The sequence below is a fragment of the Ctenopharyngodon idella genome, chromosome 2, assembly GCF_019924925.1.
Source record: "Ctenopharyngodon idella isolate HZGC_01 chromosome 2, HZGC01, whole genome shotgun sequence".
Lineage (NCBI taxonomy): Eukaryota > Metazoa > Chordata > Actinopteri > Cypriniformes > Xenocyprididae > Ctenopharyngodon > Ctenopharyngodon idella.
This window is the reverse complement of record NC_067221.1, coordinates 14,011,142-14,038,281: the sequence shown is the minus strand read 5'-3', so window position 1 is coordinate 14,038,281 and position 27,140 is coordinate 14,011,142. Positions and strand designations below refer to the sequence as shown.

The following is a 27,140-nucleotide window of genomic DNA, read 5'->3' as shown; positions in this document are numbered from 1 at the left end:
TGTGAGTACAGTGGTTCAATATTAATATTATAAAGCGACAAGAATATTTTTGGTGCGCCAAAAAAAAAAAAAAAAAACCGACTTATTTAGTGATGGCCGATTCCAAAACATTGCTTCAGGAAGATTCGGAGCGTAATGAATCAGCGTGTCGAATCATGATTCGGATCGCGTGTCAAACCGCCAAACTGCTGAAATCACGTGACTTTTGCGCTCCGAACTGCGGATTCGACACGCTGAGTCATTATGCTCCGAAGCTTCCTGAAGCAGTGCTTTGAAATCGGCCATCACTAAATAATTCGTTTTTTGTTTTTTTTTGGCGCACCAAAAATATTCTCGTCGCTTTATAATATTGATATTGAACCACTGTACTCACATAAACTGATTTAAATATGTTTTTAGTACCTTTATGGATCTTGAGAGAGGAAATGTCATTGCTCCCTATGTAGGCCTCATGGAGCCATCGGGTTTAAAGAAAAATATTTCATTTTGCGTTCCGAAGATTAACGAAGGTCTTACGGGTGTGGAACGGCATGAGCGTGAGTAATAAATGACAGAATTTTCATTTTGGGGTGAACTAACATTTTAAAGGTTACAATTAACAACAGAGCCCAAATTATTAAATTCAGTTTATTTCATTTTAGATATAATAATCAACACTAAAAAAAAAAAAACATGTAAATTGCACAGTATAATAGTAATATTTCTTATTTTATTTAGTAATAACAATTTTAATATTACTTATTAGAATTATAATAGTCATACTGATAAATCATGTAGCTCTAATTTTCAATAAATTATCACCTGATTTTTTTTATTTATTTATTTTTTTTTGCAGGGTTTCACGATGCCCATGTTCTGAGGTACCACAACAGCTGGAAAAAGAGCTTCTGAATTGATTTTAGCAAGGGCTGAAGAGACATTCACAAAGGAACGGAAGCACTGGTGTTGAGTTTGAGTGATTCTGGACCGAACTCTCCACAAACCCTCTTTTATCAGACGCCACAAAGGAGCTTTTATTTATCCAGAGATTATTTTAACAGTCCAATCATGTCACACATGGTGAATTGTTCTGTCAAAAAGGTTCTTCATAAGCTCATCTGAATCGCACTGGATGGGATTTACATCATGGTACAGATTTATCATGTAAGAATGTACAGTCCCATATGTTCAAGATGTACATATTTGTGTTTATCCATCCTACTATGTAGATGCCCTGTACAGTTAGATAATGAAGTCGCTTTTAATATCAGGTCAACGAATGGATTCTTTCTCCCAAAACAAGCAGTATTATAAGTTGGTCAATCTTCAATCTATCTAAATTTACATCTAAAATAACACTTAATATTTTTCAATAGTCAGAATTATGGTAAATGACAAAGGAAGGTGGGAAAAGACTAAAAGTTTTGTCAGAGTGTTAAAAATGCAGTTGATATTGTCAGAGAGCCAAAAATATGTGTGTGACACAGTTGTCCTGAAGGGGGCATTACATGTTGTGTATTTTGGCTTGCAGAAACATTTGAATGGTCAGTATTTTATTTCCAGTAGATTTAGGTGAGGTTTATTTGTGTGAAATGTCTATACGGCAGGGTTTTCATCAGTTACTCTTGTCCGGATCAAACAGCAGAGGCTGTTGTGCCGTGTGTTAAGTGAGGCCCATTCAAGTATTGCCTCCGTTTAAGTGCTCTATGGTCCTGTGCTCTCATTAAGTGAAATGTTATACTGTCAACAACATGAGTTTCCCATGATCGTCATTACTCCCCACCCTCAGCCCCGGTTAGTTTTGCTAGTGTACCTGTAAATTGTACATTTTCAATATAAAATGGTTTTCTTTTGTACAACCTAGAAATGATGTACCACTTTCCCTTTTAATGGAAAACTGTTCTAAAACTTTTCTTCCGTGAACTTATGGAAAACTCACTTTTTCAGAAAAAAATAAATATGTAATCATGAACCGTGGGAGTGTTTTATTGATTCGAGAATGTTTAAATAATGACATAATGCATACAAGTGGGAATAAGGCACAATGAACCATGTGTAAAAACATGATATTCTCTCCAGTCTCTAACCACAGATACTGTTGTGAAATGCTATAAAATTAGTGTTGAGAAAAGATTTATAAGGGAATGTTAGCATGTTTTTTCCAGGGGTTGGTCTGTTTCTTGCTGGCGAGCACCTCCAGGTCTCTACAGATCCTCTTGCGGGTGGTTGAGGGCTGAATGATGTCATCTACAAAGCCTGTGAAACACATTAAATGTTATTTAGCAATAACACATAAGTAGCAGCAGAACCAAACACATCTGTATGGCAGTGAAGAGCTGTGACGACAAGCCTAACTGGTGTGAAGATGACTGTGTTTTGTGTTGATAATATAAATGTTCTGTGCACCTCTGACAGCAGCGGGGAAGGGATTGGCAAACTTCAACACATATTCAGCTTCAGCCTCAGCTTGATTCTCCTTTCCTCTGAAGATGATTTGAACGGCACCCTTGAAAATGAAATTATGTAGCACGTTTCATAAATATTATAGGGTTTCACACTCTCTGATCAATCAATGTTCATTGTAAACTTTTTAAAAATTAATATATTTCACTCACGAGTAAAACTTAGAGCTGAAAAAAATACTTGAAAATTGATACTGAATGACTGCGTTTTTCTAATTTCCATGACCAAAATCACTTTCAAAATTGTCTTACATTAAAGCAAATGGTATACACAGTTCAAATGTTTGGGTAGGTATGATATTTTTTTTTTTTTTTAAAGAAATTTAAAATGTCTCATGCTTACCAAAGCTGCATTTATCAAAAAATATATATGATTAAAAATTCAGTAAAAAAAGTAAATGTTGTGAAATAATATTACAATTTAAAATAACGGTTTTCTGTTGTAATATATTTCAAAATGTAATTTATTCAAAGCTGAATTTGTCAGTGTCACATGATCCTTTAGAAATTCTAATATGCTGATTTTGTGCTTACAAAACATTTCTTATTAATGTTAAAAACAGTTTTGCTGCTTAATATTTCTGTGGATTCTTTGATGAATAGAAAGTTCAAAAGAATTGAAAAAGATTTCTATTCATTATTATTTTCAATTTATTTCAAATAGAAATATTTTGTAACATGTCTTTACTGTCACTTTTGATCAATTTAATGCATCCTTACAGAAGAAATCTTTCAAAAAAAAAAAAATCTCTTACTGACCCCATACATACTATTTATTTTATTTATTGAATTTTTTTTTTTTTTTAAAGAATTATTTAAACTTAGTCTTGTCAACATTTTGGAAATTGTTTTTGTGTTCATTGAGATATTGTTTAAAATGTTACTTTTCAAAGGTGGTGTACTCATTTACGCTGAGCACTGTATACACACGCACACACACAAATATTATATGGCTAATCCAGTATAGGAATATCAACGAGCATCATTGTTGCTTTAGCGTCACTAATGGACACCCAGCAGTAATATTTATAGTTTGTACTTTAAACAGTCAACATGTGATCTGATCTGTGCTATCCAAACTCTGAGTCAGCAGCACCTGTTACTCAACTCGCAGCTTGAGCCTCCAGCATAAAAATCAAAGGAGTTGAAGGGACATTCACAAGCAGCTTAATCACTGAAGAGAGCCAAGCATAGTGATCATTGCTGCTGTAAGTGTATATCAGCAGCAGTACTGGGCTGAAGCTCTCACGTCTATCTTCTAATTCTCTGCACTGATTAAAAGGATAAAGAATTCCTTAAATCTTTTATTAAAGGACTTCTGGGACACATTTATTTAGCCCATAAAATATTTACCCATCCTGAGATTTTAATGCAGCTCAAAGGCAGGTTTGGCTTTAAGCTCATAAATGCCCTAGAAAGCCCCATAATTCAACCACAATACATATTATGTAAGTGCATTGGCCATGTTATTTGTTTTAGCTCATTAGTCTTCAGTTTTACCTTTGCACCCATCACTGCGACCTCAGCGGATGGCCAGGCATAGTTGACGTCTCCTCTCAAATGTTTGGAACTCATCACATCATAAGCACCTCCATATGCCTGAAGAGAGGACAAACAGGATTCAGCAGACAAGCTAGTCAGAACCATCCACACACACTTATCATTCTGCCTCCTACCTTCCTAGTGATGACAGTGATTTTTGGAACTGTGGCCTCGGCAAAAGCATACAGCAGTTTGGCTCCGTGTCTAATGATGCCTCCATACTCTTGAGCTGTGCCTGTGGAAACACAGAACATTCTGTCAGTATTTTATTTAAAAAAGGGAAATGCATGTTGGCAATTCAGGCTTAAATGATTCGGAATAAAAAACAGCAAAGTTAAGGTTAGGATAATGCAAGTCTCCAGACACCTGGCAGGAATCCGGGCACATCCACAAATGTGATGATGGGAATGTTGAAGGCGTCACAGAAACGAACAAAGCGAGCCCCTTTAACAGATGAATTTATGTCCAAACAGCCTAAAATATACAAGAAGGACATAAAAAATATGTGAAATGTATAATAAATATGTATGTTATACAGTTTTTTTTACATATAATATCCACTACTGTTTAAAAGTTTGGGGTGATTTTTTTATGTTTTTGAAAGAAGTCTCTTATGCTCACTGAGGCTGCATTTATTTAATCAAAAATGTATTGTGAAATATTATTAAAATTTCAAATAACTGCTTTATCTTGCAATACAATTTCAAATGTAATTTATTCCTGAGAGGGTAAAGCTAAATTTTCATTTTTTATTACTATGCTATACTATACTATACTATACTATAATATAATATACTATACTATAATATAATATAATAAATCACCCACCAGAAGCCACTTTTGGCTGGTTTCCCACTATGCCTACAGTCCGACCATTCATCCTGGCAAATCCCACCACAATATTTTTGGCGTAGTTGGGCATAATCTCAAAGAATTCTCTCTCATCTACTATCTGTAAGAGTGAAACGACAATCTTAAGCACTCCCTGATGAGTTCATGCATGACTATTTGAACTGTTTGTTCAATAAAGATGCACATACACCATGAACGATGTCCAGCATGTCATAGGCTTTTGTGGTTTCAAAAGGAACAACAGTGTCCAAACCAGGAACCAGCCGGTCACTGAGGAAAATAAATTGAAATGATAATAGCAGAATCCATGTGACTGAAAATACTGGTCAAGATAAGTTGACTGATAAAGAAAAAAAAAAAAAAGTACTAAAACAGTTTCTCACCGAGGATCATGGCACTCAATGACTGGAGCTGGATCTTTGTTGCTCAGTGGGAGAAAGTTGAAAAAGTCTCGCAAGTTCAGAAGGGCATCAACGTCATTCTCAAAGGCCCGATGAGCAACACCTGAATGAAAACAATAAGCTCTTTATATTACAAGTAAGCCACGATAATCTTTAGTCAGATTAGAGAACAAAAGCTTTAAAAAAATTGTTCACACGGCAAAAACATTTTCATAAAATACATTCAGATGTATGCACAGGATAAATCGATAGACCTACCCGACACAGCGGTGTGGGTTTTTGCTCCACCTAGCTCCTCCTGGGTAACATCCTCATTTGTTACAGATTTTACCACATCTGGGCCTGTGATAAAAAGGTAGGAGGTATCCTGCAAAGACAGGTTAAAGATGTATACCAGTTGACAACTTAAAACATTTAATGAAAAAAGGGTATGCCAGCAGGGACCTGATTCTAAAATTAAAATACACACAAGAAACCGATTTCAAATACAATATGCAGTTTATACTCTTAATTTTTCATTTCTTACCTTTACCATGAAGGTAAAATCTGTCAGAGCAGGAGAGTAAACGGCACCACCTGCACACGGGCCCATGATGAGAGAGATCTGAGGAACTACACCTGAGGCCATCACGTTCCGCTGAAGAACAAATGCAATTGTCCAGAGTTAGTATGTATGTAAGATTTTTTTTTTAAGAAATTAATACTTTCATTCAGCAAGGATGCATTAAATTGATCAAAAGTGACAGTAAAGACATTTTTAATGTTACAAAAATTTCCATTTCAAATAAACATTGTTATTTTGAATTTTCTATTCATCAAAGTATCCTGAAAAAAAAATAAAAAAATCATGGTTTCCACAGAAATATTAAAATATTAAATATAAAAATATTATCTCGTTTTTGACACTGATCATAATATGAAATGTTTCTTGAGCAGCAAATCAGCATATAAGAATTATTTTTGAAGAATCATGTGACACTAAAGACTGGAGTAATGATGCTGAAAATTCAGCTTTGCCATCACAGGAATAAATTATACTTTAATATATGTAATATTTCACAATTTGACTGTATTTTTGATCAAATATATGCAGCCTTAGTGAGCATAAGAGAACATTAAAAAATATTATTAACCCCAAACCTTTGAATGGTAGTGTATATATCAAATATATAGCTGCGTTAAGCTATTTAGCTTACCAAGAATATATCAGCATATCCTGCAAGGGACTCGACGCCTTCCTGAATGCGGGCTCCACCAGAGTCATTGAGACCGATTACTGGGGCTCCAACCATCATTGCCTGGTCCATGATCTAAGAATTAAATTGCAGTGATTTTACTGTTTGACAGTTTTATGCCTGGGGATTTATTTTAAGACTTTAGTCAGGTCCAAAACATGCTCAACCAGTCTCACCTTGCAGATCTTCTGTGCATGAGCTCCTGATAAACTGCCTCCGAACACGGTGAAGTCCTGAGGACAAAGGAGCATTTCACTCATGACAAGAGAATGGAAACATTAAAATAAAATATTTTAATATTGCAAACCTATGTTTGAAAGCTAGTATCATACCTGGCTGAAAACATAGACCAGTCTGCCATTGATCCTTCCCTGGCCGGTTACTACACTGTCTCCTGGGTACTGAAAACACAGACAAGATAAGGAAAATCATGTACTTTTAGATCCCTCAACTACAAGTGTTAAAAATAAGAATAAGTGATGCTAACATTTAAAGGTTTAGTTCACCCAAAAATGAAATTTCTGTCATTAATTACCCTCATGTCATTTCACACCCGTAAGACCTTTGTTCATCTTCGGAACACAAATTAAGATATTTTTGATGAAATCCGAGAGGTTTTTTTTTTATCCTCCATTGAAAGCAACGAAATTACCATCATTCAAGGTCCAGAAAAGTAGTAAAAAGTATTGGCCGATATTGAGCCGGCGTTCAGACGTAAACACAGAAGCTCCGCAACGAAATATTTTTATTTTGTTTTTGTGTACAAAAATTAGTATTCTCGTCGCTTCATAATATTAAGGTTGAACCACTGTAGTCACGTTGACTATTTTAACAATGTTTTTACTACTTTTCTGGACCTTGAATGATGGTAATTTCGTTTCAATGGAGGATAAATGAACCTCTCAGATTTCATCAAAATATCTTAATTTGTGTTCCGAAGATGAATGAAGGACTTACTAACCCTTTAAAGGTGCAATATGTAATATTTTCTGTCCGCTAGAGGCCTATTCAAAACAAAGGCGTAGCTTGATGACGCCAAGTTTGAGCGCAGAATCTTGGGACATGTGGTCTACACCTCAACGGACGGTGGAATAGAATTGGGATAGGACTCGGGAAGAAATCGTGTTCATGGATGCGATTATTAACGTTACTGTAGTATGAAGCAGAGCAGGACCGAGTGTTGTGGGAGCTGAACGAGGCCGCTGGAGCGACTGCGCGACACACGCCGCGAGCGGCGGAACTTTTATTATGCCACAGTCGCCGGTGCCGCTTCCGCTTTTCCGGTCATGAGTATGAGGTAACACAGCTCTGTTTATCATATTAGATACATTTAAGTGTGTTGAAAATGTTATAACGTTACTTTGTGCTTTCCCTCGGTGGCTGCTATGAGACATTTGTTACACACTGCAGTAAGCTAGATCGATTTTAGAATATCATTAAAATTAAATGCTGGATGGCTTGTGTTGCTAAATGGTATGCAATTAATTTTAAAACATATTGTATGATGGAGAAAATGCTGTATTACTGTTACTAAAAATAAAGCTGCATCTGATTATGCTATGTTAGCTACTTCACAAAATAGTGTTTTTCTCTGAGGCATGGTAAAGCATGGTACTCACAAAAAAAATCAAGAAAATTAGATTTAGCCTAAACAATAAGACTAAACATGTTGAGCTACATAACAATAATTAGTTTTCTGTCTATAAATGTATCAAAACAGTTGTTCCCTTGTCTATTAAAACATGTAAATATTAAAGTGTATTTGGTGTTTCCATGGTTTCTACAAAATAAAAACAGAAACCGAGGGTAATGCAGGTATGACGCAATTGACAGGCGACTCCTCACACGCCTTGGTTAAAATTGCAATTTTCTCACGATTTACAAATAGTTGCAAACATTTGGGATATTGTAAGTACTCAACTGAATAAAATATATAACACTGGCCTAGTGGTTTTTGGATATTTTACTGCAAAATTCTTACATATTGCACCTTTAATGTGTTGCTATAGACGTCAAATCATAACTAAAAATTCAGTATCCACTTAATTGTATTTTCTTCAAGAAAATAAACTTATCAAATCTCTTCTCCTCATTCTATTTATATATATATATATATATATATATATATATATATATATATATATATATATATATTTTTTTTTTTTTTTTTTTTTTTTTTTTTTTTTTTTCCTCAAATGTTTTAAAATGTGCATAACAATAAAAGCTATCCTTTTGTTTTTATTATAGGTATATGTATTAGAAACTAACACTTAAACCCCACTTTGTGCAAGACAATAATAAAAACTGTCATATCTTAGCTAATATGTACCACTGGTACTTCTGTAATATAAATAAAATAGTTTACTGTCATACATCTTTTTTTAGTGTTTTTAGTGTAGCATTTTAAATTTGAGTAATATTTTAATTAATATTATTTTAATACTAAATAGTTTTAGTATTGGGGGCCCTCTGGTTGAGAACCACTAACTTAAAACACTTTATTTGGTTAACAGGGGGTTTAAAGTCTTTTAAAATCTTTCAAAATATGTCAAACTGCCCGTTTCATAGAATGACCTAAAACTGCAATAGACACAATCTTGCTTTTGCACTCATTCGTGAGTAAAATCATTTAACGATGCTGTTATTTCATAACTCATGACATGCAAAATGGGAATATTTCTGCATTCTGTATGTAGTTTCCTTGACCTGAGAGGTGGAGGTGACATACCTTATTATGATCTGCCTCCATGCCAAAGTCAGAACAGCGATGCTCCACAAACATGTCATACTCCACGAACGACTCCGGGTCCAGCAAGAGCTCCACTCTCTCGCGCGCGGTCAGTTTACCCTGCGCACAGGCATTTCGCAGCTCTTCTTGGACTGTTGTGCTTTCACTTATGTCAACTGCATCAATTCTGCAATAAGTTTTCATAACTTACCCTTTTGTGCTGTGCAGCTATCCTCAGCTGTCCTCCCCCTGTAAGCGCTGCCTTTCGTTTCTTTTCAATTCTCTCATGTACAGACAGATGGCTAACAGAATAACATCTTGCATTTTGCAGTACTTTCGACTGGGTAATTGCCCCAGCGGTTGCGCCGTACGGAATCTGACCTACACTTTTAAAAGAACATTTTAGGCCATGTAAAAGTCCCAGGCTACTCCGCATTAACGTGTAGGTCGCCATCACTGCTACACTGAGGACACAGATTATGTCGAAACCCTGTCGATGTCTTCAGCCAATCACCAACAAGCGCCTACTTTTCACAACCAATAACTACTCGGTTAGCTAAGAGGGTGTGATTGAGTGAACCAATCACTGCAGAGATGTGCGTTTTTAGGCGAACTTGATAGATGTAGTCCATTTTAATGTCAACAATGATAAACTACAGTTCCCAACTGTTACCAAGCTGTTGTGAGAATCGCTTTTGAACAAATGTAACTTTATATTCCTAAATGCACTTGAAAAAAATAATAATAATTTAAGGCTAGATTCCTTACTGCATTTTAAAAGTGAAAGGTAACGGACGTCTTTCTCTATATGTAAATCTATATTTCTCTCTTATTCAGGTAATCGTTTTTTCTTCCCTTTTACAAGATCCTAATTCCTCATTAAATACTACGTTTGAAGAAGATATTCAATAGGGATGTAACGTAATATATTTATTTTACATAAAATGTTAAACGTTCTGTTGTTATTATTGTTTTTATTCGCAGTTCACAATAACTTTTTTTTTTATTTTTAGTATGAGTACTTTAGTCCAAAATTCACATTAATACTAAAAAGAAGTGAGACGCGTACGAGCAGAATTAAAGGGATAGTTCACCCAAAAATGAAAATGCTGTCATCACTTACTCTCCCTCAGGTTGTTCCAAACCTGTATACGTTTTCTTTTGTAATGTTGAACACAAAGGAAGATGTTTTAAAGAATGTGGGAAACTGAACAGTTCTGGGGCACCATTAACTTCCATAGTATTTTTTCCCCTGCTATGGAAGTCAATGGTGCCCCAAAGCGGCCTGGTTACAAACTTTCTTCAAAATATCTTCCTTTGTGTTCAACAGAACAAAGAAATTTTTACAGGTTTGGAACAACTTTAGGATGAGTAAATGATGACATAATTTTCATTTTTGGGTGAACTATCCCTTTAACAACAAATACAGGACATTGACAATATCATTAGGAAGATATTTTTACTGATTATAACTAAATGTTATGGCATTTAACAGAAAGTAATTCATTATCTCGGTGTGTAGGCCTACACCACAAAGCCTCTGCTCATAGTAGCGTGTGATTTATACAGTCTCACACTAGGGGGCAGTAATCACTGGAGGTCGTGTTTAATTCCAGGCGCTCTTTTACTCTTGTTTGGTGTTGTTCCTCTCAGTCTCAGGATGCAAAAGTTAACAGAGGAATAATAAGCAACGAAACTGGCTCTTAGCAAAGGCTTATGTATGTGAATATTTTTCAGGGTAGGGAATTCGGTCGAATGCTATATAAACATATCGCTCAAACGGGAGTATATCGCACTCGTTAATGAGAGAAAAGCTCTTATATTCAGCAACACGAAGAAAAGTGCAGACAATATTAGCTAGCTAGCGAACTAGCAACCAAGCGAACTGTGTGGTCTGTTCAGCTGAACTGTAAATAAACCCTGTGGTTGTGAAAATTTCAAGGATTATACTTTTTGTGCGACGGATTGTTTCTTTCTGTTTTTCCATTTGTTATTTGTGGACGGATTATACACAGAGCTCGTGCCGCCGACAGTACGCCTCGGGCCTGTTGTGCTTCTCTCTAAAATGCTGTTTATCCCCCAGTCTTTCATCTCTGTGTGCTTTATCACAAAAGTGCACCGCTCTTCGTGTTGAAGTAATCGGGACCGGGACCCGCCACTCATGGAAGGCAGACTATAGTCCGTGCTATACATCGCTTACAGCAGCTTATTTTCACCAAGCTGACCGTCTCTGGAAGATCTTCTAAACACTGACATGTTAACAAGCAGACGACTCAAAGCCGCTCATCTGCTTGCGAGTCATGTCAAATTACACTCTTTGTTTGAGGCGTTGGGTCAAGCCTGGTTAATTGTGTTCTCACAGTTATTCTGCGTTGGGAGTGTGATCAACAATCTCTCCCAGTAGCTGATCAGCCCGCTTCTCTTGTCCTGCTATTGACTGAAGTCGCTGAGATGAACCCGGTAAACGCCACCGCGCTGTACGTGTCGGCGTGTCGCTCTCTTCTGAAGTGCGACCCGAAGGACCCGGAGACGTACGGAGGGCTGTTTAACGTCCTGCCTTTCTTTAGAGACTCCCTATCCTGCCTGGTGTGTGGTGAGTACCTTTAAAACTAAGAGGCCGTGCTATGTTTTTAATATAGTCACGGCTAAATGGCTTTGCTAGGCATCACGCGCAGCAAAGTAGACGTTAATATGTTCACATTAGGCTATACAGCACCGCCTCGAGTGTGTTATTGCTTTTAAAACGGTACTACATAATAAAGTATTTAAAACACAGTTGTCATTCAAGAATGGGAACGGAACTATCTGCTACAAAAGTGTCCGCCTGCTTTTTCAGTAGCCGCCTTGAGAGGCTGTTCACTGCAGATCCATGGGTGGAGCGTGAAGTCCAGCTCCCCCCTCTCTAGATGTAATTTGGGCGTATTGGGTGGGGCTAGAAGGTCCAACCACACCTAACCCTACCCATAACTCCATTCCTCCACCCATTAGATCCACAGAGGTGGGGCTGGACTAGGTCAATCTCCACCCATGACTTCCAGCGAGGAGGAGGTGGACTTCATTTGGCTCTGCAGTGACTTGGACTTCTTGGTTTATTATATAAATGTTCCATTTATTTTCCCATGGGGATTTTTTAAGAATTACGGGTCATAAACCAAAGCAAACAGCTACGAGGTGAATCATAACATTACAAACTTTGATTTAAAAAAAAAAAAAAAAGGTTCAAGACTATGCTTTCTTTAATGAAGAAAAGAACTACATTCCCATGAATCACTGCAGATGATATAATCGAATTAAAAACAATGGAGAAATATAAAACTATTCAATTAAAGATGTTTATTTTATATATATATATATATATATATATATATCCATTGTTTTTTAATTCGATTATATCATTAGCAGTGATTCATTTGGATTATATATTATATCGATATTTATTATTTAGTTATTTATTTATTTTACGGATATTGCAAAATATGCATACAAATATTTAAGTAGCTTCAGAGTGTAGGGAGACTGACTCTGTCATGTCATTCATGGTGCTTCATTGGAGTTTTAAAACAATTTGCTTGTTTTGATCCTCTGATTGGTGGAAATTTCTTTGCATAATCATGGGTGATGTAGTTCCCCCCCGTAGTGAATTCCAACTGTTAAACATGACTCTTTAAAAAATAAGTTGAAATAATGTGGTCTAATGACTTCATCAAAAGCATATACCATCGATTAACAACTTTGTAGCTCCCAGTAGGTCTGTCTTTATCATTAAAAGTCATTAAAAAATTAATAATTTCCCTGTGTAGAAAATGAATGGGATTTTTACTTGCATAACCCATCTGTTGCACTGTATAGAACAGAATATTACATGATGTTATTTTGTTATGCTTAATTGTTTTAAATTAATCTATTCTTTGCTTTCCATCTAGGAAATCTGCTTCAGGAGCCACTTGCTCCAAAAAATTCCTCCTGCCAGCACTGTGTTTGCAAGGGTTGTAAAGGCAAGAAAATGTTATTGAAGCCATCCTGCAGCTGGTGTAAAGACTATGAGCAATTTGAGGAGAATAATCAGCTCCAGATTCTGATCGACTGCTACAGGAGTCTTTGCGAGTGTGTCTCAATGTGCGTCATGACAGAGCAGAGTGCCTTGGGGGTTAAAGGTTACCCTGAGGTCAAGAAGATGCTGGAAGAGGTGTTGGGGGTGAATCAGGAACAAGAAGAGGTCAGTTCTTTCAAAGACACTTTAGATGTTCCTCATCTCAAAACAGAGACCGACTCCTCAGAAAACTCTGCTGACATCAAGCCGAGTGACCTGGAAAACCCCTCTGAGCAGATCCCAGAAGAACTAGAGACCCCCAAGCCTGTCAGTGCCGACGAACCTCTGAGATCTAACTCAGAACTACGCATGGATACTGTCACTGTTAACGATGCAATGTGCAAAGTTAGCACCGAATCCATGCACTTTAGTGCAGAGAATGCAGGTATCTTAGAGGACCTAAAATCTGAAATTACGAACACGGAGGTTTCATGTGAACAGACTAAATCAACACCAGAGCTGTGTCAGCACTCATTACAGTCCCAAACCAGCGGACACCCGCCAAAGCCTCAGACGGGCCTGACGTGCCTCGCCGCAGCCCACAGAAAAGCGCGCCTGAGCCGAAAGCGCTCTCGCTCTGAGAGTGACAGCGAGATGCTCCAGCCTCTGCCCATCACCAGCCTCATCCAGGGGCCATCGGTAGCGGCCACAGCTCCACCGAAAACAGCATTTGAACCGAAAGCACCCTCACCGCCTGCTGTCGTGGTCACTAACGGAGGTGTTTTGAAGGTCAACAGGGCCGTGCTGGATTCAACTAAAAATATCCAGATAAACACAGACCTTGCTAATAAGAAAGTTCAGGCCAAGTCTAAAGTGGCCATCCCGAAGGCGAAAGGCAAGGCAAAGGACAGGCTGCTCTCGGCTAGCGTGTTACCAGGCCAGCCTCCTAAAGTCGTATACAAAAAGACGCAAGAGAAAAAAGGCTGCAAGTGTGGGCGAGCCACCCAGAATCCAAGTGTTCTTACCTGCAGGGGTCAAAGGTGCCCCTGCTACTCCAACCGTAAGGCCTGTTTGGACTGCATCTGCAGGGGCTGCCAGAACTCGTACATGGCCAACGGCGAGAAGAAGCTGGAGGCTTTCGCGGTGCCTGAAAAAGCCCTGGAGCAGACCAGGCTCACTCTCGGCATCAACCTCACCAGTATTTCGGTCAGAAACGCTGGCACGAACCCTGCCGGGGTCCTCAGCCTGTCCGCCGGCTCGCCTATGGCCTCTTTCCTCTCGTCCAGCGCCGACGAGGACCAGAGTTTTGAAGATGCTCTCGAGATGCATTTTGACTGTTGATAGCTGTCCTGCTACTGACATCTCTCTTAGCCGTGGACGATTCGAACAGAAATTGTTTGCCAAAACTCTTGTCTGTAGTTTTTCATGTTCAACCTCTACCGTCAAACACACGCACACACTGCTGTAATAGAAAGTTACTGTGAAGCTGAGCGTTATGGCATATTTTGTTTTTATTTTGAAGGAACTGTATGCTTCTGCATGACTGTTATAGTCACAATGAACTAAGGATTTGATAAACATCTGTTATTTTTCTTTAAATGTTCAATGACCCAAACCTTAAAATGAATTTCATCGGTATTTGTGATACATTTGTCTGCTAACACGTATGGCACATTATAAACTGTCCCAAAGCTATTCAAGGATTAACGTTTGTTTACATTCTGTGGTGACTTTTTTTTTTTTTTCTCAAATTTATTTTAAAATATATATAAATATGTATATTGCTTCTAAACATTCATTGAAGGTAAAATTATTCACAGCTTTCTGTAATGTCTGTTTAACGTCAGATAAAATCATTTGCTTATGGTGGAAAATGTAGCACTTAGTCCCAATAGTGTTAATGGGTTTAGACACCTTTTCTGGTTGCTGTAGTGATCAGTTCCTGTGTCATCCACGACTCTCTTTTATAGAACTGGGGTGTCCCTTCAGGATATTGAATTATTTTATTATTTTTTGTTAAATAGATGGTTTCTTATTTTTCTGAACAGAAAGTAGTGCTATGTCACTTTTTTATTCGTCATGTTCAAAATTTGAAAGAAAGACGTTCAAATTCCATGTTTGTCAGCGGTTTTATAAGGATAATGAAGCACAAATATGTCATAACAGCTGTTTCTCCAGCTTAATTTTGTCCTCATTATTGTTCATTGTTAGTTCAGACTGAGCTGGCTGTGTCATCAGTAGAATAATCGACAAAGATTTCTGAATGTAAGAGTGTTCAGTGTGTTACCTGAGAATGTATTCATGGCAGTGATATTTTTAAAGCAATATGAGTATCAAAATGATAGATTACCATTTTTTTAAACCGTTTCCCCACACGAAGGCATCATATTTGTTTTGATGCAGACTGTAAAGGAGTATTTCAAAATGTTATGTTCTTTAAAAGTATGCCTGAGCACCTTTTAGCACCCATTGATGCCTCTTTACTCTGATCTTGATTAGTTGTGTTTGTCTTGCAGTTGTGTTGTGATTCCTGTTTTAGGGACCAAAACTAGAAATGTGTGTTGAGAAAGGTCAGTGAACACATCTTTACTGTTACACTGCGCCGTTTCATGTCTTATATAATGAAGCAGGGTAGACAGTGCTTCATCTGTGTACTTAAATATGCTTGAAAACACTATCAGTAGGGCTTTGACCAAATATTGAAAATCTTCTTAGTTGAGTCTTGGATCTTAGTGTGATATTGTGTTGTATTTTCAAACCTTATAGTTTGGTAGTGTTGTTTTATTCCTCCTTTTTCTTTTCAATGGTCATTACTTGAACTCAGATTTTAGTTTCTTGATTTTTTTTGAATTACTGGAGAACCTCTTATTATTGCTGGTTTATTCACTGCCACAATGAAATAATGAAAATTGCAGAAAGCAACAAAAATAAATTATAGTTTTTTATTTCTGGTTTTTCAAAACAGTGTGTCGTGTCATGTGTTAAATGTGTGTTTTTTCTAATGCAACACAAATGATTTTTTATTTTGTTTAGGACCTTTAGTAAGCCTAGCTTTAATTTTACTCAGACTTTGGCAACGGTACGTCGCCATCTCAGCCGCTAGAGGGCAACATTGTTACTATATATTAATAGCATTCCAGTTTAATATTTAAATTATGAAATTATCCTTATACCCAACATATTTTCATGTTGATATTTGAATAATATAAATGTAGGAGGTAGAAGGACCTTGATTAGCACAATTATCCAAAAGGTATAGAACTACAACATATATATACAGTTTTTACTAGTCGTTATTCAAGAATGTGAAGATATTTGAAACCCCACAATGTTATGTTTTCTTGAATAACTATACAATTTTGAATGCAACTAGGCATTTATTACTTTATTCACAGTGTTTCACAGTTGAAATATGATCAAATTAACTGCAGGTCTTTGGAGTGCAAGTCTAGCAGAAATGTTATGAAATGCATGGCGATATATGACTTCTGATTTGTGAGTGCAGTAGGTGGTGATAAAGACAAAAATGTAAGCATAATTTGAATTGATAAGAATCTTACAAATACTGCTACTGTTGGCAATGAAATGTGTGCACATACTTGTTTATATTAATGATGTTAGTATATATACTAAAGAGAAATTCCTTTGTCATTCGGTTCTTAGCACATTAGTTTTAAAAACACAAATGTGTTAGTCATCATTATTTGAAAGACAATACAGTTTCTTGATTTACAATATAAATCCTCTATAGGTATGTGTCTTCTTGTATATGTACCAATGAACATTTAAGTCAAATAACTACAAATGTTCGTCAAGCCAAGCAATATAATTCTGCACTGCCCTTATTCCCACAGAGAAGTAGCAGGGCCAGAAAGCAAAGGTCACACAGCCATGGAAACCATCTTCGTAATGGTCATTAGTGACAGAGACCCCTGCCAGCTCCAGCCTGCGGGCATACATCATCCCATCATCCCTCAAAACATCATGCTCACCGGTCAGAATGTAAGCACGTGGTGCCATACGCAAAACCTCGTCCTCCGCCAGTAGCGGAGCGGCTCTGGCATCCAATAATGCCGGTAAATCCTTTAAGATATTAGGAGAGCCAGTCAGTGGGAAAATAGGCGTATAATGTTTTATCACTCGTTTGGGGAGAAGATTGGTCCAGTTCAGTTTTGAACGACTCAAGGACAGCAGGCTTTGGTCTTGAGCGGTGTGTTTGTTCTTTATAATGGAGTGCACAAGGTCAAGGTCGCCGTCTAAGTACTCCAACCAGAAACGGGCCATTAGCGTGCGATACAGGATGGGAACATTCTGGTTCTGCTGATAGGAAGCTGTATTGAAGTCTAGCGCCTGGAGCACTGGGTAAATCAAGACCTGCAGTTTGAATTTCACAGAAGTACTGTTGTCTATTCCAATCTAGTGAGAGAAAACAAAAATGCATGTTGATTACCGCAACCACATTACACTAAAGGTTAAGGTAGCTGCATTCACACCATAGCCTATCGTAATTACAACCCAAATCCAGAAAAGTTTTGCAAAATGCTCTTTTCTGGAATTGGGGTTGTACAAGATCTTTGAAAATTCTGAGTTTACAAGGTGCAATAACGAGTTCTACAAGGACGTGAATGCTTTTTACAAGCCTTAATCTCGTAATTACTGTAATTCCAATAGTTCACCCCAAAATAATATAATAATCTAAAATGTTTCTTCTGAAGTCCCCCATATGTAACCCGTTTTCACCACATATTTCCACCACATACCAAAAATTATGGGATAGTAAGTCATAATTATCTCATAATCAAGTCAAAATGATGATACAACATCAATTATTAGTTGAAATTGTGAGATATGTCATCAAGTCGAAATGATACAGCGTCGATTATGAGATCTTGTCATAATTATGAGATAAAAAGTCATAATAATGACAAATTGAAATTTATTGCCATAATTTTGACTGTTTATGTCATGCTTATGACAAAATTGTCATATTTTATGACAAAATATGTTTTATGATAACAGTCTGAATAAATCGTTCTTTTGAGTTGGATCTTTTCAATAAATATCTTGACTGAGCAAACAAATATTTTTCACTAATCCGATTCTTAGTGATCCGGTAACAGTGGTTAACAGATTAGATCATTTTCTTATGCAAAGATATTGTATGTCTTTGAGAAATACAGCGCACAAGCAGTATGGACCACAGTTTTGATACTTGTGGTGTTTTTGTCAATTTTGTCGAAGCTTAAAGGGTTAGTTCACCCAAAAATGAAATTTCTGTCATTAAGAACTCACCCTCATGTTGTTCCAAACCTGTAAGACCTTCGTTCATCTTCGAAACACAAATTAAGGTATTTTTGATGAAATCCAAGGGTTTTTTTATCCCCCATAGAAAGCATCGTAATTTCTGTCATTCAAGGTCCAGAAAAGTAGTAAAGACATCGTTAAAATAGTCAATGTGATTACCTCAATGTTTTGAAGCGACGAGAATACTTTTTGTGCGCAAAAAAATAACTTTATTCTACAATTTCTTTTCTTCCCTGTCAGACTCGTATGCAGTTGACGCAGTTCAGAGCTTCCGTGTTAACGTCCGAACGTCGGCTCATTATTGGCCGACGCTGTTCACATGAGCACCACGATGCATGTGTGTGATGCAGACGCTGGAGCCGGATCATGGGCTTACGGGTGGTCTTACAGAACAAAGGTCTTACGGGTTTGGAACGACATGAGGGTAATTAATGACAGAAAGTTTATTTTTGGGTGAACTATCCCTTTAAATCTCCAGCCCCCATTCATTGTATTTGTATACAAGAGTGACCAGAACAATTATTTACATTTCCACTGTTTTCCACAAAAGAAAATCATACAGGTTTGGAACAACATGAGGGTGAGTAAATAGTGACAGAATTTTAATGTCTGTATAAACTATCCCTTTAACACACAACATGACCTTAAAAGACACGTGATGAAATGACATCATAAGGAGTCAAAGTAATTGGAAAATAAAAGTGAAAGTGTACCCGCTGAGCCACTGCAGCGGCCAGGTTCCCTCCAGCACTGTCCCCACACACTGCCACTCGCTCTGGATCAACCGAATACTGCGCCAGCACTTCTGGCCTCAGGAAGTGCTTAGCGGCCTGCACACACTCCTCATACTGCACTGGGAAGTGCACATCAGGGGCCATGCGATAACTGCACAAAATGAACACTCAGTGTGACTAATCAAAACCATAGATAATTTTTCTCTTCCTATTTGAATGCGAGTAAATACTCACTCCACCGTTACAACCACAGCGTCCAGATTAGCTGCCATTTGTCTGCAGAGACTGTCATATGACCCCAGCTCTGATGGCAGATAAAGCAGTCACATGAAAACACAACTCACACATAATCCCATGAATGTCAAAGCAAGACAGAGGGATTCCTGCTACCTGATTCATATATAATGGATAATAAGGAAACGCTTCGACGTACTTGGAGCACACAAGGCCCATCCACCTCCATGGATAAACATAACTGCCCTTCTCAGCTTTTCTTTCCGTCCAGGAGGCTGGTATACACGCACATGGACCCCATCAAACAGGATATCTTCAGTCTGGATCTCTTGGTTTGTGACGGGCACCAAACTCTCAAAATTGATTATGGCGGAGTTGATAACGTGGACTCTATGGCTCAAACCCAGTGAGTGAGCAACATCTCCCTACAAAACAACAAGGTCAGAAAACAGTGAACTGAACTAACCGTTCCCCTCATTATGGTTTTGAAATTTAGTCTGCATGATGTTTTTGGTGCATTGAAAAAGAGAGAAAAGTTCATGAAGACAGAATAGGGAACATTTCATCCTGCCCTTGGGTATAACCTATTGTTGTGCCAAGTTGGTCAAAGTTAATCACAACAGGCAGATCAAGGTCATTCTTTAACATGTCTCTTCAAAATAGATGCTCTTCTATTAATAGTAAATACTGGATGTTGTCTAAGTTTTATGCTAATTATTTTATGGCTTATGCTATATAGTAATAGCCTTGATTAGATGTTATATACTAAAAGCAAAAATCATTATACGAGGAGAATAAGTTCTAGTTAAGTTTAAGAACAAAGCACATATAAACTTTTATTATTGTTATTTTGATTATGTTCAAAAGACATGACCTACTATTTCAGTTTAGAATGGAATATTAATCATCTTTCCAGCCAATCAAAATGTTCCTTTCCTCAATTCACCTGGTGGACTGTTTAAAATGTGCTACTTACCATACTTACAACTCCTCGGAATGTGGCATCCACCATCATCAGTTTCCATGGCTCTGAAATTGCCCTAGGCAATGGGATGTAGATGTAATAGGCAACAGCAACTGCTAATAACAAGGTAATACCGCAAAGCAACTTCATCATGGAGTGATGTCTCTCTTCCCTTCTCTCTGGAGCTATCAGGAGGTTAGACAATATGACATTGTGCAATTCTACAAAGATTTTTTTTTTTGAAGTTACTGTTACTTCCTGTGGATAATCATATAGCATTCTGGGAAATGTAGTCTTCATGCATTAAAACATTATTGCATATTGTGCTTACAAAGTCACTGCCCTAAGGCCTGGTTTCACAGACAGGGCTTACATTGAGCCAGGATTAGGCTTTAGTTCAATTAGGACATTTAAGTAGCTTTTATAAATGTGCCTTGTGTGTGTCTTGAGACAAAATAATGACAATGACGTATTTTAAGATATGGCAGTACAAGTTGCTTTCAGTTGCAGCTCAAACATGCATTTTAGTTTGGGGATAGGCTTAAGCTTTGTCTGTGAAACCAGGGGTAAGTGTAACACCTTATTTAATGCATATTCATTTTCAGAAATGAGCTCTTTGAGGGAAGGATTTAGCCAAAATCTGTAGCATTTTCTTTTCATCTTTCAATACAAACTTTGTTTTTGAGATCAGAAGTCTGGTTAGAATTATATTTTTGTAAATGTTTAAGCTGATAATGTTTAGTGGCATTATGTGATTAGTTTTACCCCTTGACCTCAGCAGTCATGTCAAATGTCCACCACTAGAGGGCATTGTTGTAATGAAAAAAAATCCTCATACGACCACTTACATGTGATGATTATAAAGATCTTTGTTTGGTTATATATATGTATATATTTTAATAAGAACAAAAATATGAATAACTTATACATACAAATATAAAAAAATCAAATATAAAATATGTGTGTGTGTGTATATATATATATACACAAATATACACACACTCAAACACATTTTATATTTGGTGTGTGTGTATAGCACTTTAACTATGTGTAATTGAATATATTATCAAGCCAATTCATTTTGATAGTAACATAATTGTGAGTTTCCGAGTAAAGAACATTTTACAAAGCATTGACCAACATAAAAGCATCATTGTTTATCATTTACAACGTTTTACCATGGTAAATAAATATCTTTATTGACAGCACAGCGTTAATACTTAGTTAATAGTAAAGTAGTAACAGTGTCCTGGTTAGAAAAGTGCGCTCACAAATATGTTGAATTTCATTACAGCTGACGAAATGGATTGTGTCACAAAAATTACATATTTAGCATATACCAAGTAAGTATGGTTTATGTTGAGTAGAAAACCAGACAGGTTCTAATGGTAGGTTTGACGTTTACCATAATCTCTCCTCACCACAGTCCATGCATGCAGTGCACGTGTGCTGAGCTCTTCTGTCGAAACCATCCCTAGCCATTCAGGATTTTTGTTACTTCTGTGCAGTGATTACTGTAATTGGAAAAAGACTGCGGCTAGCTCTGCGAGGACTGCCAAGTCAGGGGAAAAAAAGCAGCAAGGGTTTCTGTCATACATTTGGCTCTTTGGTCTTCATAACTGTTGTTTCTACATTATCTATCATCCCTCCTCTCTTATTATGAGACAATTGAGGCTTGCAACTGTTTGCTTTTGCTGAATGACTTTGGTCAGAGTAGAATTGGAAACATCTACTGAAGAGACGTCAAGGATGGGGTGGTGTTGAACTGAAGAAGCTGTTAGTTAGTTACCAAATTTGGTAAAACTAAACCAGAAAAGGTTCTCAGTAATCTACAGACAAATAGTATTGCTATAACTCAGTGAGATCATTTATGAGACCAAGTTAGCATATGGCTAGCACTGAAAGTAGATTACCCTGTTAGCCTGTGGCTCAAATATCTATAGTAAATCAGAGAGAAATGAAACATTACTAAATGAAACCATCTGTTGTGTGAAAATAATTATAATAAAACCAAAAGTTTCTTGACTACAGGCTTATAGGAGGTTTTAAAGCGCTAAAAAGTAGAATGATGCTAAACGCAGGCTCACTGGGTTTCAATGGTCTTCATCCACTTACTATCAAAACAAACACTGAACAAACATTTCTTTATCAGAGACATTATGTCATTTCATTGTGATCATTCCTAGATCTAAATAAGAAAATTTGTTTGGTTTAACACTCAAAAGATCAGCTGTCTGCACTTGTGTTGACATTTACGAATTAAAATGGGAATTTTCAATCGTCAGCTCTGACAAAAGAAGACTTTGTTCTTACCTCTAACCTCTCAAACACAAAATGTCATGTGAAAATTCAGCTGATACACCTGGGCTTATTTCTTGTTGTTTGAGGTCGTTTCACCGCTCATCTTCGCCTTTGAGATGACATTTAAGTGACATCATGGGACTCACTTCTCTGAAGGTGTGGACACATACCTCTGACTAACATGATGTTTTCCCTGCTAGAAAAACCAGGTCGTACAGCTTAAGGAGGTCAGACTGGTTTTTGAACATGGAAACTGGTTATAAACCATGGGTTCCTGGTCTAACAAAGTGGTCTACCAGCTTTAACCAGGATGAGCTTGTTTAGACCTTGGTTATACCAGCTAATGATCATAAATAACAAGCTAGAATCCACACTGTGTGAAAATGTGCAGTTGTTATTATAAGAACTATTTCTCCCTGACCCAACCCTAAAAAACTTGTTTTGGCATAACCTTACTTATTCAGTCATGTTGGTGTCTGAGACAACATTAAAATCTATTTTGAACCTGGAAATAATGAAAAATGTAGAATTTTGTTTAAAACAGAAAAATTGATGTAAAACGAGTAAGAAATATTTCAGATTCATTACGCCACTATTAAATAAATGACTTACACTGATCATGAAACTCTATGTACAGATGGACAAAAGTTCTTCCTTAAAGCTCAAGATGCTCTTTGGATCATCTCAAATCATTCTGAAGAACATGATCATCAGGTTTGACACAAACTTGAGTTCATGCAGCTCGAGCGAAAAAAGAGACAAACCAAATACATTCTAAAATGAATGTACTTTTTTCAGTTCAACTATTCACTTAAATTGTTATGTTGATAATATAATTTCTAATGGGAAGATTTATTTTTCATTAAAATCATGACTAGTAGTCTAAGACTTTTGGACATATTTTCAACTTCAATATAAGCATATATAAGTATATTTGTTAATATTTTTAGGTTGCCTGACAACATTTTTTTTCCCAATATGTTCATCATATAAAGCGACAATTTATCTTCATAAAATTTTAATCTAATCTGTTCAATTCATATGGATTAGTTTTACAATCTCTTTATGAAGTTTTTGAAGCGTCAAAGTTTTAGTTGTGTAGCTGTCAATGGAGCAAAAGAAAGCTCTCAGATTTCATTAAAAAGATCTTCATTTGTGTTCCGAAGATGAACAAAAGTCTTACAGGTTTGAAACTACATGAGGGTGAGTAATTAATGACATTTTTGGGTGAACTATCCCTTTAAAAGGTATTCTGTTCACACATCTATTGTTCTCAATAGATGTGTTCTAGTCTATTGTTCACACCAGTGAAAACTGGCAGTGGCATTATCTCATTGTTTAGACATACTGTATACAGTATGTGGTGAGTCAGGGAGAAAAATAGTTTATTTATTTATTTATTTATTTATTTATTTTTTACCAAATCTCCACAAGTGTGCTGTACTATAGAGCTTTAGGGTGGACCTGAGCCTCCTCTGTTTAAGCACCAGCTATCACCACTGAAACCAGAGGTCATGCTGGATGCTGGATGTCTGGAGGTTTCATATCCCCATTACCATTCCTGTCCTGTCCTTGGACAGGATTGCAGGGTTCTCGCTGGTGAAAGGTACAGCAAGGGGACAGTGACCCTTTCAGACTGTTCTTTGGCTCCAAAATATGCTCAGTGTTGACAGATTGACTGATCTAAATCTTGTGTTAGAGAGACACAGCAGATTTTGAGAGGTTAGTTTCAGGATCACGTAAACTGAAATGAGACATGACATCTTGATAAACAGACATCTTACAATGAAACTTGCAGTGAATTTTATTTTTTAAGTCACTTATATTAGAGTCAATTTAATGAATAATCTTCCACAAATTAAATCACATTTAAAGGTTTGAAAATCATCTTGAATATTGAAAAAAGCATGGCAACATGACTTTCATGAAAATGTATCTATTCTATTTTGTACACTCTAAAAAATGCTGGGTTAAAAACAACCCAAGTTATTGTTAAATGTTTACCCAACCTGCTGGTTTTATTTAACTCAACTATTATTTAAAAATGAATGTATTGCTTGGTTAAAATTAACCCAAAATATATTGGAAATTAACATTTATTAATATGTTTAATAAATGAACATTTATTAATAAGTTTAATGATTCATAATTAAACAATAAACAATAATAAAAATTAATAATAAAAGAGAATAAATAAATAAATGTATTAAATTGCTTATTAATAAATGTTCACTTTTTGATGATTATTGTTGCCTCTAGTTATTATGTGTCTGATTTTTAATTTCCAACCTATTTTGGGCTCATTTTAAGCCAGCCATATAGTAATTTTTTAAACAATGGGTTAAATAAAACTGCCCAGCACATTGGGCAAACATTTAACCCAACTGCTGGGTTTGGCAATTTTCAACCCAACTTGGATTGTTTTTAAGCCAGCATTTTTTAGAGTGTATATGTAAGCAATAAGGTACGAGAGGCAGTGCTGTATTGTGAATAAGTCTCGGCTGAAGGGCGTTGTTGCCTGCAACCCCTTCAGCCGTGACATTCACGATACAGCACTAGCCTCGAGTACCTTATTGCTTTTATAAAACGGTTACCACACAATACAAATATTAAAGCCAAAAATATGTATCAATGCAACTTTCATGAAGTAAACTTTCACTAAAAGCCTTCCTTCCGCCAGAAAAATTAGTCCCCGACTGTGAACAGCAACAGAAGTTACATTATTACGCCATTAGATGGCGGCAAAGACTGTCTTTATGAGTGTGTCAGTCAGTAGCGAAGACTTTTATATTGAAAAGACTGAACTGTTGTGAACACGGAACAAGACGCAACTGACAAATGCTTTGACTAGCGCTGTCAGTCACAGGAAAACCCCTTAACTGTTAAAAGGACAAGATAATACATCGGACATTTAAACAGATGTTTTATGATGAACATAGACCTCATTGACCTGAAGGAAAATGCTAAATCTGAATGCAGGTAATAAACTTGCTCACTCGATCTCTTTCTCGCAATACTCTTCTACATAATACAGTAAGCTTCAATGAACAATATCAATTGAGAACATTTTCACAGTTTACTTTGCTAAGAGTAGTTGCTAAGGGTGTTGTGTAGTGATACACAGAACCGTTGGGTGAAGCAGTCATAGCCGTGTTTTATCGTGAATAAAACACAGCTATTGACCAATCAGAATCAAGGACAGGAACTAACCGTTTTATAATAACAAATATATAAATATATAGTTGCTGCAAAATAATCACATAATTGCTGCATCACAATAAAAAGTAAAAGGGTTGTTACACCCTTTCAGGGAGCAACACCTACACCCATATAACATCAATAGAAGAAACAACTGTAAAAAGACTTACACTTGCTTTATAAGCTTTGATAATGGATATTGGCAAATTCATGGAAGGCAAATCCAGGGAAACACCCATGAAAAGAGATGCGAGACAACTAGAGAAAAAAAAGCTCTGAATAATTCACATAGTGTTACTTCACATGGTGTTACTTGGATCAGAAACACTCTGGCCTCTGAACAGCTTGTTGAAAAAACAGGAGGCTTATTTCTCCATATGGGGCATCTTTTATACGCCCAAAACGAGAGACTCAGATTGTTTTACTCACAATGACATCATCTCTCATCATGTTCCTTTGGGCTGGAGTTGCACTGCTGGCCCCAATCAGCACAGAAACATCGGCCAACCTTCACTTACTGCTGCTCCATCTGAGAGAAGAGAGAGGATAGATGAAGTCAGAGAAAGTCCTTAAAAGTCAAAAGACTCCTTTGTCCAGGCCCTTACTGTGCTAATCCAAAGCAGAGCGACTTTAATTAGTTCTTGAGATTAAAGTTCTTTGATACCCCTATCAGCTGCTTTGACTGAGAGTCATCAAGCTCTCGTGTCCCAAGAGGAATGAAATTTACGATCTGAGCTCCACACAGACTATTTCTTTAGGCCCCACCACTGGTTAAATGAATAGTTGCCCCCCAAAATTAAAATCACTCCATGTTATTGCAAATCTGTATGACATTCTTTCCTGTGTGAAATTCCAATGGAGATGTTGAGTGGCTTTTCGTACTACACAAAGGTCACCATAAAAGTATCATAAAAACTAGTCCATGTCATATAATAATCAGACTGAAATTTGAGTTTTGAATCTTGCTCACAGGGTCACCATTCACTGTCATTGAATGAAAACAAGCAGCTGAGACATTCTGCCATAATTATCTTCTTTTGTGTTCCACATAAGAAAGAAAGTCACCAGACATGATGAGTAAATGATGACAGAATTTTCATTTTTTTGGGCTAAAACTTTATTGCGGAATTTGTTTTTGGAGAATGAATGCATTTAACTACAGACAGCACTGTTGAT

General features: G+C 36.8%; 4 protein-coding genes across 5 annotated transcripts in view; 2 read left to right on the top strand and 2 right to left on the bottom strand.

The window, feature by feature from the left end:
• Positions 1-1,951, top strand: part of stag1a (stromal antigen 1a) — a 49,401-nt gene extending 47,450 nt beyond the window's left edge. For both annotated transcript variants that reach the window (XM_051918507.1, XM_051918500.1), the window contains exon 34: positions 836-1,951. In XM_051918507.1, coding sequence (XP_051774467.1) covers positions 836-859 — 24 coding nt within the window. In that variant the 3' untranslated portion in view covers positions 860-1,951. The remainder of the gene's footprint in view (positions 1-835) is intronic.
• Positions 1,950-9,684, bottom strand: pccb (propionyl-CoA carboxylase subunit beta). Its single transcript, XM_051918528.1, has 15 exons — positions 9,411-9,684; positions 9,200-9,319; positions 6,804-6,872; positions 6,648-6,704; positions 6,433-6,546; positions 5,763-5,873; positions 5,495-5,603; positions 5,219-5,339; positions 5,024-5,105; positions 4,812-4,935; positions 4,350-4,457; positions 4,118-4,218; positions 3,942-4,040; positions 2,386-2,485; positions 1,950-2,235 (listed from the first exon to the last, which is right to left on the bottom strand). Exons 1-15 carry the CDS (start codon positions 9,651-9,653, stop codon positions 2,114-2,116), a joined length of 1,680 nt encoding a protein of 559 aa, XP_051774488.1. The 5' UTR covers positions 9,654-9,684; the 3' UTR covers positions 1,950-2,113.
• A 1,093-nt stretch (positions 9,685-10,777) lies between these two features.
• Positions 10,778-16,191, top strand: msl2a (MSL complex subunit 2a). Its single transcript, XM_051869354.1, has 2 exons — positions 10,778-11,792; positions 13,123-16,191. Exons 1-2 carry the CDS (start codon positions 11,651-11,653, stop codon positions 14,568-14,570), a joined length of 1,590 nt encoding a protein of 529 aa, XP_051725314.1. The 5' UTR covers positions 10,778-11,650; the 3' UTR covers positions 14,571-16,191.
• On the bottom strand, positions 16,158-21,253 carry nceh1a (neutral cholesterol ester hydrolase 1a). Its single transcript, XM_051869369.1, has 5 exons — positions 20,478-21,253; positions 19,701-19,926; positions 19,502-19,571; positions 19,247-19,418; positions 16,158-17,645 (listed from the first exon to the last, which is right to left on the bottom strand). Exons 1-5 carry the CDS (start codon positions 20,763-20,765, stop codon positions 17,028-17,030), a joined length of 1,374 nt encoding a protein of 457 aa, XP_051725329.1. The 5' UTR covers positions 20,766-21,253; the 3' UTR covers positions 16,158-17,027.
• Positions 21,254-27,140: the final 5,887 nt, after the last annotated feature.